At 35.1% G+C, this 16132-nt stretch overlaps 1 protein-coding gene across 1 annotated transcript in view; it reads left to right on the plus strand.

Moving 5' to 3' along the window:
* LOC129267299 (uncharacterized) overlaps positions 1 to 14556 on the plus strand; it is a 47326-nt gene extending 32770 nt beyond the window's left edge. Inside the window, exons 10-11 of the mRNA XM_064103254.1 lie at positions 6857 to 6883; positions 9476 to 14556. Coding sequence (XP_063959324.1) covers positions 6857 to 6883; positions 9476 to 9595 — 147 coding nt within the window. The 3' untranslated portion in view covers positions 9596 to 14556. The remainder of the gene's footprint in view (positions 1 to 6856; positions 6884 to 9475) is intronic.
* The last annotated feature ends 1576 nt before the right edge of the window (positions 14557 to 16132 follow it).

Here is a 16132-nt window from a genome sequence, read left to right on the forward strand (position 1 = left end):
GCTTATTTGCTTGCATAATTAATTAATAAGAAATATTTTTTTTTTAAATTTGCGGCGATTGCGCAACACCGGCCGAGATCTGAGGGGGGGTCAAATTGACCCCCCATACTGGTCCGAAATAGCCCAGTTAAAGGACAAGTCCACCCCATCAAAAAGTTGATTTGAATAAAAAGAGAAAAATCCAACAAGCAAAACACTGAAAACTTCATCAAAATCGGATGTAAAATAAGAAAGTTATGACATTTTAAAGTTTTGCTTAATTTCACAAAACAGTTATACGACATCCTGGTTGGTATGCAAATGAGGAGACTGATGACGTCATTCACTCACTATTTCTTTTGTGTTCTATTACATGAAATGTGAAATATACTAATTTTCTCCTCATTGTCAAGTGAAACAACGATTGATTCCTCCATGAACATGTGGAACTAGCATTGCTTAAGACTATATGATTCAGTCAAGTTGGTCCCTATTGTCAAATCTGTAAAAAAATGAAATATTGTATAATTCAAACAATAAAAAACAAAAGAAATAGTGAGTGACGGACATCATTGCCTGTCTTATTTGCATGCCACTGAGTTGTGCATATCACTGTTTTGTGAAAAATAAGTGAAACTTCAAAATGTAATAGCGTTCTTATTTTACATCCGATTTTGATGAAATTTTCAGCATTATGCTAGTTTGATTTTTCTCTATTTATTTAAATCAACATTTTTCTGGGGTGGACTTGACCTTTAAGATAGGGTTAAACGCCAAATGAATGTGTCATGAAAGTATTCATATTACCCATGCATTCAATATGGACCACACTCAGGACTTCTACTTAAATACAATGTACAGAATGAATTCTCTGATAGGCTATCTGTCTGAAGAGTCTATGGAAAGTTGATAACATTTTGCTGACACCACATTCTTGAGAAAGCACTGGAGACACGTGTGATATAGCTGCATCTTCAGGGCTCAGCAAATCATTCTGTCCCATGACGGGCATTCATTGGATGCCATGGTATAGGACGGGGGGGGGGGGGGAGTGAGAATTAGAGTGGGAAGGGGTAGGCATTAATCGGCATCTCCATACGCAGATGAAGTAGATGTAGAACGCTCTGTGACTGGAAGAAAGAATTGTGTTAAAAACAACTTATTCAATCGGTATAGGTATGCATACAAGTTTGATCCATGACCATTTAAGGGAATAATGATAGATTTGGGGCCAGTTGCATAAAAAAGATGCATTTCAACCCAAGTTTTAAATGTCCGCAAGTCCATAGTGCACACGTTTCATTGGTTGAAAATCCAAGTTGCGTTTGATCGCAAGTTTTTCTCTGCAAGAGGCCACTCAGGCTGGGCTCGGAAACAAAAAGGTTTGCAATCAATCACTAAATGCTAATAACCAATCAAGATCATCGTAGCATGTGTATTACAATAACAAGACTGACCAGGAACCAATCAGAATGGTTCTTTCATATTGTTGCAGTTCACTGCAATCCTTTATATTATGGAGCCCAATCAAGCATGGTTGTCTTCTGTTCACTAATTCCATTGAGATGACACGACATTTGCTCCGGCGACAATTTCTCTGGGCTTTATTTCATCTAAGGGTTGCAATAAGGGTTTTATGTAAGGTTTAGGATAGGATGTAGTGTTAAATCCAGGGTTGAAGTTGGTCATTCCATTAATGTGTGGAATTGACAGCGGAGCAATCGTTGCCGGAGCAAATGCCATGGAACTGCTATCAAGGTATTAGAAATGATACTAATTTAGGGGACTTCTGAGGCTAATACCAAACAAAGTATCTGAAACTATGTTATCCCCACTTTCAATGTTGCCTTGAAGAGGTGCTTGGGTTAAGTCTCAAGATTAATAGCACAGTCACACCAACGGGATCAACTCTAAACCGACCAAAGCTATAACATTGTTTCCAATGACATATCATCAGTCGATTTGGAGTCGGTTTCGTTGGTGTGACTATAGCATAAGGCTCAAATCAACTTTCACTTTCTAAGTGCTCTCTAAGATTTCTAGCAAGTTTTATCACCTGGTAGTTTTATTTCTAGTGGAAAGTGGAAAGTTTTGTTTCTGTATTTACTGCTTATTGCGTTGTGACTTAGAGTTGTTGATACGATTTAAAACATTCACTTTTCACTTTCTAAGTGCTCTTAGCCAGCGAGTTTTCTTGCAAGTTTTATCACTTACTAGTTTTATTTCTAGTGGAAAGTGGAAAGTTTTGTTTCTGTAATAACTGTTTATTGCGTTGTGACAGGGTTGCTGATACGATTTAAAACGTTCACTTTTCACTTTCTAAGTGCTCTTAACCAGCGAGTTTTCTTGCAAGTTTTATCACTTACTAGTTTCATTTCTAGTGGTAAGTGGGAAGTTTTGTTTCAGTAATAACTGTTTATTGCGTTGTGACTTACAGAGTCGCTGATACGATTTAAAACTCGAACTGGGTAGGTCATGGCATCATCTTTCCGTTTACAGTTTTGCGTTGGTTTAAAATTAGTTTGATTTTATTTGTGATGGTTTATGCCTTTCAAAGTCAAACTATTTAAAATCTATAAAATCTAACAACTCTTTTCCTGTTCTATGAAATTCTAAAATTAAAGCATAATTACCTTTCTTGCATCGTGCTTCAGGAGTGAACTGAATGATGTTTGTGCTAGGTGATACTGACATATCACCAACTATCAATGCATCCCATTTTAAACCCTATTTTAGAGCATGACCGCTTTTCCACAGGGTACATTTCAAAATTATATTAGGGCACAATTATAAAAATGAAACAGAGCACATCAAATCTTGAAAGCAGAACTTTGCATCGATCCCATTCAAATAGGCATCCTTGGTCATGGACTTAGATGGGCCTTGGGTTAATTAAGCCCCATTATCATTAAGGTATCCCTGTCCATCTTAATTCATAGGTACAGTGTAAGTAATCTAGTTGAACAAGGGGTGGAAGGAGGGGCACATTATTTTCCCAATTGCCTACTGCATTCTGTAATTCCTATTAGCTTTGTACAGATGTCACATGGTACCTGATGGATGTTTCATGAAGCTGTTCGTACATGTAAGTTAAGAGCGACTTTACAAACGACTGGTGATCCATTCTTGTGGTAAACGATATACACCAAATTTCACTGATTTCACGCTAAGATAGGATCACTGTTCGTTTGTAAAGTCGCTCGTAAGCTACAAACAGCTTTGTTAAACACCTCAAGGGAGGCAACGGTTTAATGGTCTTTATCTGGAGTTTAGAAGGTGCGCATTTGTTTGAGTGCTGGAGGAGGTCCTCCGGGGATTTCAAAGCCAAGATTCCATGGTTCCTCTACCTCAGTAAACCCTGAAAGAAAACAACAATAGATCAAATTCATTAAGGTTATCAGTTTCACCCAGCTTAAAGGTCCTTGTAGAGAATTCTGGCCCGTTGGATTGGTCTCAATACGTTGGAACAGTGGGCCATGGGTTCAAAAGATTTCAAATGAAGGTTTTTCCTGTAGCTCCCTTCAATCTTACATGCCTCTTTCAAATATTTTGAGACAATTTTGACAGTTTTTTAAAACATTGACTCATTTGAATAAACTCGTTATTGTTTCACATCTGTAGTTTCCTATGAAATTTGCCTAAGGAAAATAAATGCGCTATATCAAATGTCTACTGGATTGGGTTAAACTTAAAGAAATCTCTTGATTCAGATGAAATTCAATCTGTAAGATTCAAATAAAACAATTACTTGTATGCATTGCATATTTTGGTCTTAAAAATTGCTTTGACTTAATAAGCAACTGTTGGACTTAAATATATGGTAGACTTAGAAATACTGAGACTTAATTGTAGGTTAATATTTTTTAACCACATGGATCACCACTTATGTGGCACTCCAGTCCAGCCTCAGATTTCATAGTGTCGCTCTTGATTAGTTTATCATGTCATTATTGATTTAGCTAATGTTGTCATGTTGATGTCAGATTTAATGTCTGTAAATGCAGGCATGTTATTGTAGGTTCAGATTATTAATTAGTTTTTAATGTCATTAATTAGTTGCTAGTGTTGTATTAATTTATGGGTAGCTATTAGCTAATCTATGTTATATTGAAGTCAGATTTAGTTGATGTACTTTAAATGCATTTTGAAGTGATTCTAGATATTAATTTGCATGCAGTTTGAACACAACCGAAAATTTACTCAAATTTTATAATATTTTCTTGTTGCTCATATTCTCATTCTCACTCCCTAACTCTAGAAGCAGTTCTCATCAGGGGTGGATTTCATGAAAGGTTTTGTCAGTGATATTCACCCAAAGATTAGATGTTATAAGCTACAACAAATTCTTGAATCGATCGGTCGAAGAACAATTCTGTTATTGAAAATCACTGGCAAAACTTTTCATGAAAAGCTACCCTGAAAAGAGACAGACATGCATTTACCCTTTTTTACACTTAAACATAACTGAAAAATCTACTTGAATTTTGCTAATGTCTTCTTGATGCTCATTCATTTTGATCTCATTCTCTAACTCTAGAGTCTATCTAAAGTCTGTCTCACACTATGCGATCCGGTGCAAGGCGATTTTTCAAGAAATCACATTTGCATTAAATGTAAAAGTTCCAAGAAGTAAAATTATTTTATTTAAAGTTTGGCATAAATTTAGGAATACTAAAATGAAATTTTTACTGTTCCACAAGCCCTATGGTCGGAGTAAAGTCCAAATCGGCTTCAAGTCGCAGCCGATGATGACGTCATCACGATTTGGAATTGAATTTGATTTTATTCATTCAGGGAGGCTCTGAATGGACTGAATTTTGATTTCAGTATAGTCTTACCACTATTCTGAACTCTGATCCATAATATTTGATTAGTCGGAATATCCATATCAAATGTTATCACAATTAATTTGGATCGCAACAATTCGCATAGTGTGAGAAGGGCTGTACTCTATAGAGTTTATCTTCATCTGTTCAGAAACAACCATGCATTTACCTTCTTATCTAACATTTCCATCTATTTCCATCTACCCCCACCCACCCCCTCCGTCATATTTTCTACATCCATAGGTGGCTTACGCCATCTTTGTTCTGGATAATAGAAAAAAGGGAAATTCTTTTTTCAGCTATCCCCATCTTTGACTTTCAGGCGTGTTGATGGGCACCTCATGTTTTTTCTGGCTTTGGTAAATGACATGTTAACATCATGCATGCAGGCATCATGTCGACCAGGGTTGTGTAACACAAAGGTTAGCGATTAATCGTACGCTTGAATTGTACGATTGATTGTACCTTGTAGTCAATGGAATCAATTGTAGAAAACTGTTCTACGATCATTGCTAAGCTTTGTGTTATGGGGCCCAGGAGATTGTGGATGGATGCGTTAATCACTTGCATGGTACTAATAGACGTAAATCCATGACGTCATACTATTCCAGTGGGGGGGATGAAACAATCGTTCATCACCCCACCCCCCCCCCCCCACCCCCGTGAACAATAGGTTCACCAGTAATGGTACTCCACTGGGAGTGGGAAAGGTACATACCTTGCAGGCCTACAAGTATGGTTTTGGTAAATGACACGTTAACATCATGCATGCAGGCATCATGTCGGTCAGGAGATTGTAGATTGATGCGTTAATCACTTGCATGATACTAATAGACGTAAATCCATGACGTCATACTATTCCAGTGGGGGGAATGAAACAATCGTTCACCCCCCCCCCCCCCTTGGACAATAGGTTCACCAGCGATGGTACTCCACCGGGAGTGGGAAAGGTACATACCTTGCAGGCCTTCAAGTATGTGGGCAAGACTGATTTGATTCGATGACTTGTAATTATAAGCTGTAAATGCGTAATAGATATCAGAGTTTATTAAAACGTAAAAATTGATCATAAAAGTATATATATTTGCTTGGATAAGCATACTTTCATTCATTTCTTATTCTCGTTTCTTTTCTCCTTTTGAGGGGGGGTGGTAGGTTTTTTTTATTTTTTGAGAACTTCTTGTGGATATGATTTTGATTTCATTTAAGGGGTGTGACACAAAATATACAATCAAATAAATAAATGAGTATATTGATTAATAAATTGATAAATTAAAAACAGATAACTTGTCAAATAAACTTTTTTATGAAATTGGGGTAAAAAATAGTCACACAGATAAGATGTTTTCTTAGAAAGTAAAACAAATGTGAGTATTTTTCTTCAATATACCTTTCATTTTTCCCTCATCGACATCATACTGTAACATACTCAGATACTTGAACATAAAGTGTTCAGTTTTGATTTTTAAGTAGTTTCCTTGTTTCAGATCTAAGTTTTGATAGTTCAAATGAGTTCTTGAAATAATGGGAACACTTGTCTTCTTCATTTGGCAAGAAAATATGATTTATTTTTTTTAAGTATCCCATATATCATGTTAATACACCAATTAATCAGGGGCAATTCAGGAGAAAGGGTGTCTGCCCAACTTTCCCCTTTTTGAAGTGAACTACTTTGGCAGAAGGGGATCTTGTTAGGATATACTAAAGAAATCAATAAATTCATCCACTTCCTAGACCGCCTAATTCATGAAACTCTCAATCCACCATTGCTGTTGAAATGAGAGTGGGGGGTAGGGGGAGGAGGATGAGGATGGGATGGGTATGCTCAGAGACATTAAATACTATTTGTAAGGATGAGAATAATAGTCGCTATTTACAAATATCGGCTGTATGCAATAAGGATAATTGTTATGTTGATGATGAATGGGACCGTTCATGATGAAAAAGATGCCTGCAGGATTTGAAAGAATAAAAGATGAAATAATGCATTTTGATGTTGGTCTGATTTGAGAGTTTTCTCTTTGTTTTAATGCGATCCAAACGCTTGGCAGAGAGGGGCTACAAACGCCGGATATCAGGTGGCGTAGATTGCATGAGGTACACCTGACATCGCCCCAATATCAGCATGTACCCCGCTCACTCATTTAATCACGTGCTTGGTGTTGTGTTATGTTTTACATGGAGTACTAGCACCGTCATGCCACTCAAAGCATGAGATGTGGATTTTCATTTTTCCATTAAAAATACCCCCCCCCCCCCGAGGTATTTGAGATAATTTTGGGAATAGTCACGTTTGCATGTGCCCCCCCCCCCCCCCCCATTGGTCCTTAAAGGTGATGAAACAAGTTTTTTTTTTTCCTTCAAAACATTGAGATAATTGTTATTTAGGGTGACATTGCAGTATTTTTTCATATATAATTATTGATTGGGAACCTGAGATTGCATAACTTTTGTTTCTTGCTCTTGTCTCTCTTTCTATTTCTATCCATTCATTCCGTGAAAGCGATATGCTTTCCATTTTTGAGGGTTTGAATATCAAACAATTTTTCCATTAATCATCACATTATTTTTCTTTGGTTTGTCTTTTTTCCTTTTCAAATTGGCTGACATTAAAGGTTTGTTTCTTTGATTCAATTGACATATGTTCTATAAGGCTTGGTGCCATAATAGTGTGCAAGTTTTCTATTTGAATCTCTGGCTAAATCTGCTTAATTAATTTTTTTTTGGGGGGGGGCAAAACATAAGTTAAAACAGTTTTACATGTTCTTAATGTAGATTCAACAAAAAAATCATAACCATTTGATTCAATTGACATATGTTCTATAAGGCTTGGTGCCATAATAGTGTGCAATTTTTCCATTTGAATCTCTGGCTAAATCTGCTTAATTAATTTTTTTGGGGGGGCAAAACATAAGTTCAAACAGTTTTACATGTACTGAATGTTGATTAGAGTCTTTAGACCAAAAATAATCATAACCATTTAGTAAACTGTGTGCAGTTCTATGGCTGTGTGTAATTAAAGCGTAGAATATTAGCTTTGTGATATGTACATGTAGTGGCCATTTGCAAGTTTGCCCAAAGTTGTCTTTTGTCATAGATGTGGTTTTAATAAATTTCCCATCAGGAAATTCAACAGATGGGAAAGGGGGCTGTGATCATTATTCCACAATTCGTCCGTAAATTATTTCTGCTAAAAGCCCCAGATGTTTGTTAGATAATAGTTTCATGCTATTTCCTATTGATTGCGTTGCCTGTTTTGTCGTTCACTGTGGGAAGGAATATATTTTGTAGCACTTGGTATAACATCCATTTTCTCATTGTCAGGCCATTCCCCCAAGCCCCAAGCTTGAAGCACTTTCTCCCTGAATATCACCACCAATCCCTCTAAATAAATAACTTTTGATTAATGTTTTGTGATATCATTATTCATCATGTGATAAATCACATGACTGCTCTGACATGTGTCTTTGTCACATGATCACGTGCATCAAAGAATCCCACAAGCCACCAGACCCAATTGTAAAATATTAGAGAATAGATAGTGAAAGGAATAAACTAAAATCAGTTAACTGACTGTTTATTTTTTTACAGATGTTATATCCCCTTATTATGTGCTGTTGTAGTGTACTGTTTTGTTTCATTTTGTCACGTTTCTTTTCCTTTTGGCTTATAAGGATATTGGCGTGTTTTGTTTGATTTACTATTGGAAAGCACTGAAGATTTGGTTTTAATGAATACCTGTGTACACAGAATAAATAAACTTTAGGGATTTCCTACATTGTCTTGCCCCCTGAAGGTGTTTTTACGAACCAAAATATAATATCAATAAAAGTACTAAAATTAGTTATAAACCTGCCTCTCTCACTATATTAGTGTGGTTTGGCATGCAAGATCAAATTTCAAACAAAAAATATGGACCCCTTGTGAAATTCAAATATCCATGCTATCAGACACTTTTTAGAGAGACTTACGTATTATGGTTCAGCAGCATTCCAAACGCATCTGCACTTGTATTCTTCTGTTTGTGATGCATTTCATCTGGATGTGCCTCTCTGCACCCGTGAGAGTTGAAACCCTGAGGGGATGATAATAGGGGAAAAATATATTTTATTTGGATGTCTTCTTGCTATGCATGTAGGCATGGAAATGGTTCACATGCATGTGCCTGTACTTAACTTCGAAAACCTTGAAGAGAATTGGGACATTGCTGATTGCATATTGGTCATGATTTGACTTTTGCAAATTAGAAAAGAAAAAAAAAAATATTTTTGTTTTACTTTACATTTCCCCTCTGCCTAAGACACTTTCTTCTTCGAGTTCTTTACATACATGTACTTTTCATTTTCCTGTTTCGTTCTTTTCTCCTTCATCTTCTTTTTGTCATGTATCTTCTTCTTTTCCTCCTCCTTCTTTCCTCTTATCCTCATTCTTTCCTCCCTCTTCTCTAGTTACCCTTCTTCCTCATCTACTATTATTATAATAGTGCTACTTTATAATCTTCTCCATCTTGCTCTTGTCATCATTCTGATTCTTCTATATTTTCCTGTTTCTTTCCAAAGTTAAATTTTTATTATTTATGTTGCTTATTGTCGTTTTGATGATTTTCACTTATGTCACTACAATAATAACCACTTTTATTTTCTGGTTTTTTTTTAATATTATTATTTCAGAACGAGCAACCAGGCATGCACTATGCCGATTTAGACCTTACATCGGGCGCTGGTCATTCAGATAGAGTGGTTCCTAAAAACGAGGACGGCGTTGTCGTCTATTCATCCATCCTGGTGTGATCAAGATTTCTAGAAACTCTGTATATAATCATCGAGTGGTACTAAAACATATATCCTCCATTGTCATTGATCTAACGTCATGTGAAGAGCTGGAATGATTTCATCCTAGAAGTCTCAACATCAGTCGAGACTTGCCGGAGACCTTAACCATACTTGAAATGACCAACGCCGGAACAGATTAAGGCATTTGGGAAGCAACAAAAAATTAAACAACGGCCTACCAAATCCGACTGGAAACACCAGTATTTATTCCAGCCATAACAAATTAGAATTTCTTGAAGTTCTAGCTTTGAGGAGGTCGCCGCCTGTCTACTGAAACCAATAAAAATAAATTCCATCTCCAATTTGCTGTTTTTGAGATTCAAGAATATCAAGACTTCCTGAGAAGTAACTTGATTTGATCGGGAAATCTGACCTGAGAGAGGTGTTTCACAAAGATTTTTTAAGTTTTACTAAAAGTCGCACTTAAATTTGCAGTTGCGTGCGGTATCAATCTCATCACCGCACCATGCTCAGGTATCGTGTGCTACTGCATATCAAACAATGACTTCAAGGCCCAGTCTTGCAAAGAGTGACGATTGATCCAATCAATCTCAACTTTATGGATATCCATCCATACCATAATTTTTCTGCAGGAAATTTGCAGTCTCCTTGGTAAACAAAGAACATCGCACTGAATCTTCAAGAGAATGATGAAAGTACGTATGATTACACATCATATCTAGAAAATATTCTGAACAAATTTGCATTTTAGATGTAGACATTGGTGGCCATCCATAGTTGTGGTTGATCGGATCAATCGCAACTCTTTGTTAGATGGGGCCCAGGTCAAACGTAGCTCTTAGTGAAATAGTCTCTCAGGATTCCAATCTTTCTACTTAATGCATGATGGAGCAGGGAGGAAAGGAACTGTCAAATTCCATCACATAATTTTGTTGTCAACAAAGTTTGACTTTTTTTCTCAACTATTTACATGTACCTACTTTCGATTTTATCCGTTTTCACAGTGTTCTAATGGTGTCGTCGGACTCCAAGAGTGACCAACATCTGTAATGTAATATATAGTTATTCGGAGTTATGCTGTATAGGCTTATTCAAGGTTAATGATTTTAGCTGCGAGCATGATGTGTGGAAAATTGAACATATGGATAAGGTATCATAGAGCTGATTTAAGTTGCGTTTGCTCTGAATTTCACCAGATATTTTATGTAATGTGATTTGATTCAGCACTTTGAAAAATGCACTGCGATTTAAAAAGGCAAGTATTTATTATGTAAACGTGCTTTCATGTTATAACCACTATTCGAGCATCATATTGGCAATTTATGTAGAACAATGTTAATGACAGACTGCTAAATGTAAATAAGTTGATGTTTTTGCACAATTTCCAAAGCGCAATTTTTTCCTATGAAGGGGGATTTATTCAAATTTTGCTGCCTGTTTCAAATTTCTTGCTTGCATTAAGAGGTATTTATGTGATTTATAAATAAGCTCACCTGATAATTTTTTTTTTTGGTAAATTTGTTCATGTTTGCGAATGCTGGCCATTCTAACCTTTTGTTAACTCTTTCTTGGGGGCAAACTTTTGAGCATTTTAATCAAATCTGCACTCTCAAAAGCCACTAAGCCCTTATCACAACAAACAAACTTGTTCTCACAGATTCTAGAATTCTATGAGAAATTTGCTGTCAGCCAATTAACTGATACCATTTCAGGAGCTTATAACAATAGCTTGTCTGTTACAATCGATAACAAGTTCTGTGCAACAAGACCCACTACATTATTACAATTCTGCAAAATAGTTCTTTAGTCATGTTTATGTTATTAAAGTTTTTGATTTCTGACTTGTGCAGTTATTACATAATATGAACCGAATTCTCCAACAACAGCATAGCATTCATTTATTACAGAGAGCTATAACAATTAAAGCACAAGTTGCGATCTAATCCAAGCTATTTTAGTGTTTTATTGAATTAGATCTTAATTGCATATAAGAGCCAACAGCATATCAATACTTGTCTAGCAATTTCATTGAAAATTTGTGTTGCATCTTGCGTTGGGGGTAGTCGGGCCGTCTGCTTGCATTCTACCCAGTAATTTGTACAGTATGCTTTGTATAATCCGAAACTGCCACAGAATTATTCATATTTCTAAGGAAAAAATAAAAGGAAAATGCATATTAACTGCTTTTGTAGAACAAGAAGAAGAAAAGAAAACTTCTGTTTTAGAATGATTTTCAGAGCAAAAATGAATGTGATGTATATTTGTGTTTGCAAAATTTCCTCACAGCGCATAAAAGATTACAGAAATAAAGTCCAATAATCAATAAAAGAATTTGAAGATTTCTACCAGGTAGGGAGATGGTGATTGGTCACAAATGGTTTGAAATAAATTACTTAATGTCGTCTTGAAATATTTGCTGTGCCTTACAAATAATGTGTTTTGTGTTTTAAGGGTTATTACATTCCATTTGAAGTGACATTTACACTTAAACATTGAAAAGCGCCATCTTATGTTGGGATTCAGGAAGAGTGTGCACTGATGTTGACCCATAATGCAACATTATACCCTGTTCTAAATTATTATACATTGCCTAGCAATTTTCAAAGTGAAAAAATAACAAGATTATCTCAACCCATCGGCAATCAGTACCAATTTTTTTAAGGGCTATAGAAATTGTGCAGAATAAATGAAAATAAAGGGGGGAAAGGGAAATATGAAATGCTTATAATTAATAGTGATCACTAAAATTATTGAATATATTGACAACATTTTGAAAACTGCAAATTCGATAATTTTCAATTTATTCTGATGCAAAAACTTTAGATGTTAAAAAAATCACAAATGTAAGGAAATACTGTTGCCAATTTAAAGATTAAAAACATAATTGAATAACACTTCAAAAAGTTCATTGACCCCGACATACACATATAAAAAAAGTTCATTGACCCTGATGGATCAACACAAGTGCACTCTCCATCCAATTCTCGCATTAAGAGCCGTTATTCAGTGTGTTGAGTGAAGATCCATTTGAATAGAAATTCTGTAAAAATTCTGCCAAAGACGATAATGTGCCCATCTTCAACGTGATATGGCATTGATGATGAAATAAAATGAAATCAAAAGGAGAAGTTGACAATCATGATCAACTCTTATCATCGGATTGCTTTCAAATTTTCTACTATTTTTTTTGCATGAAACTGCAGCAAACTAATCTGCTTTGAGTAATCGTTCTTTTTTCTGCTCCCTCAGCTTCTAGCGTCTTGTAGAAAAAATATTGAAAAAGATTGTTAAAAAAAAGGTTAGCTTGTTTATTGTACAGTATCAATCAGAAAGTACTTTAGCCAGTTGACTTATGTAATTTTTCTTTTTGATTGCATTTATCATGTTTAAGATTGTACATTTTTGGATATCCATTTATATTTGTGAATATTGTAATTAACATTGAAGATGTATTAACTGTGTAAGTTGTATCCATTTCGTCTATAAATATTGTTATCTATTCCTTGTTTTTTGATACTGTAGAATGTATGGTTGAAGCAGTTACTTCGGCCAACCAAATGGGTGCAAAATGCCATATGTAAATATTTTTTTCTTCTTAAAATTGGTAAGAAAAGATTGCTTTTCCATGCTGATTATTTTCTTTTACGAAACAGCATTGTGAAGATGTTATATTTTTCAGGAATTGTATTGAAACTGAAGTGGAGTTTGTTTTCACGTTTTGAACTTACAAACAATTTTTGTTGGAAACTCGCTGTAAGTTTAGACCAAGGTCAGAGTTAGAATTTCTCAATGTGATATTGAGAGGCATGTCTAGATGCGTGAAGTTATTTGTAGATGGATTTTCAGATAGTTTCCTTGGTTTATAATAAAAATGTTAACTCTTCAACAAAATTACACATTTAACTCATCTTACATTTTAGGACCTTGGAGTTATATTTATATGTTTGTTAAAGGGAAATAATCTTCCTTATAATCAGACATAGAATTTTCAAATTTTTTATCTTGTTGTTATCTAGATTTCGTATTAAATCTAGATGATGTTTATTATATATTATTATTCTAGTTGTTACCTACTAATGTACTTATCTAATAATCAATATTTTCTGTAAAAATTCTGTTACTCCTCACAAATGTCTTAGTGCGCACCTTTTATAGAGACAGAGATTTTCCGTTTTACCGGTAAATAAAACAGAAATTCTGTAAATAAAACAGAAATTCTGTTTGATTCTTATACTTTTCATGTAAAAATTAATGGAATTCACCTTAGCAAAACGGAATTCACGTTTTTGCTGTGTACATTTTCAGCGACAAAACAAAATTTCCATTTTTAGATCAAGTTGAAACGGAAAATACAATTTTTTTTTAAACGGAAAATCACTGTCTCTACTTTTATTAAACTTGAGTGGCATACTGCTTGAGCTGAAAGAATGCAGTTTCCGAGAAAATCATTGTTTTCAATTTATTTTCAAGTTATTAAAGTCAGTGATCTATTATTGCTATGGCGACTTTCATGGAATATGATTGCACAGATTATGAACGGAGACCTTCTCAAGTACCTTTTTATTCATAATTAGCTTTTAAATAAGAATATCAAACTTTTGTTGCTATGTTTCTACTAGTCTACTCAGAATGTATTTTGAAAGAGCATGTTTGTTTTGCAACCATTTATTGCATCCATATTTTTTGCAAAGTAAGAAATATCTAAAAGGTTTCAGGACTTTCAGAGAATAAATGTAATAGCAGTTGCCTATCAATTATTTCACTTATAAAGCAATTTGTTAATCTTTGAATGGTGCCCAATTACTTCTTGGTGATGATTGAATCTATTCCTGACATGATTTGAACTGTAGAAGTGATGATGCACCCATCTTTTATTTAAAATGGTTCACAATGTTTTGTTTTTGTAGATATAAGGTATGATTTCAATAAAGTGATAATGTACATTAATGAACAAATTATATTTATATGCTTGTTCTGTATACCATATGTAGTTGTGAGTTGATAAAATTTTGTCTTGACATTGCTAATTCATTCTCTCTCTCTTTCTCTCCCTCTTTTCCCCCTTCTCCCTCTTTATTCACTGTCTGTTCTCAGCTATTTCTGTTTCTTTCTTTCTCTCTCTTTCTCTTTGCTACCTTTTCCTTTGATCTACCTGTCAATTTTATTCTTTAAATGAATAGATACATGTACTTGCAGCTTTTACCATAAAAACCCATTCAGATCTAGTGTGGAAATCATCATCAAGGAAAAAAAAAGATGTTATAATAATAACATACCGACAAATGATATGCATGAGCAGTAATACCAATATTACACATATTGTAATTGAAAGGCATCCCTTTAGTGGGTGTAATGGTCTACACCGGGGGTCTTTAAAATGTACACTTCTTTGGTATAAATTAGTCAATCGCCGTTCTTTGCTCGGCCGCACAACTGCTTTCCACCCTGAGTCTGGATGGGTCCATAGAATCTTGCTCATTGTACATGAAAGTGTATGTGGTTTCTCAAATACTAAAAAAATTCAGCAATTGCACCATTGTGGGGGGGGGGAGAATGGCCCCTAAAAAGTAATAATCCTAACCTTGCAGGCATGTTATGAGTTAGCTGTATAAAGAAGTAGAATAATTCAGGAAACTTCCTGTTTAATACTGTTCTTAATATTTTGGACATTGAGTTCAGTGTGTATTGTATGAAATTCCATGTGTACTCATTCATTTTAGTGGAATCAAATATGACTTGGAATGGATTCCAAGATGAATATATTCTGAGTTGAAGTACTCAGACTTGAGAAATTGATTGACTCAATATCAGAATAGTGTGACATAAACTGTAATTTAGTCAACCCTAAAAAAAAAAAATTCTACTTTTAATGAGTAGACTGCCATCTGTTGCCATTCAATGTTACATGTACCTCGGATTCTGCAGAACAGGGAGGTTGTAGCTTCAAAGAATGAAATTTCCTCGTGAAAGGTGCTTTTCCAAAACTATCAAGCTTGGATGATGTAAAGCACGCAATGTGACATGCCCCTCTTGGGTCAGATTGCACAAGCTACTATTATTTGAACATTAATTGTACGTATCACATCTATAAATTTATCCACATTGTGCTGCACTCCACCCAGGTGAGGTAAATGGGTACTTGGCAGGAATTTATTCCTTGAAATGCCACCGTTCTGTAATAGGCTGTGGGGCTATAGCCAGGGTAATAATATCCAATTAAGCGCATAGGGACGCATTTGGCAGTGATATGCGCTATATATTAAGCATGCTGGTAATATTATTATTATCTTTAATAATAAGTGTCATTAAGTATCAAAGAATGATTTTTTGCTAAGATGCTCATGGCCGTAAGCAGAATTTTTTGGCTTTTTCAATGAAATAAACTTAATTCGAGAGAGCAAAGCGACTGAGCTTGTCATTGGGGCGCCTCTGCATTCTGTTAAATGAAATAGAAGGATTTGTGCATACATGTACTTTTGGTGAATTTTCAGTTAAAAAATGAAAGTTTGCCCCCCCCCCCCCCCCCCCCCGCTG

The sequence above is a fragment of the Lytechinus pictus genome, chromosome 8, assembly GCF_037042905.1.
Source record: "Lytechinus pictus isolate F3 Inbred chromosome 8, Lp3.0, whole genome shotgun sequence".
In the NCBI taxonomy this organism is placed as follows: domain Eukaryota; kingdom Metazoa; phylum Echinodermata; class Echinoidea; order Temnopleuroida; family Toxopneustidae; genus Lytechinus; species Lytechinus pictus.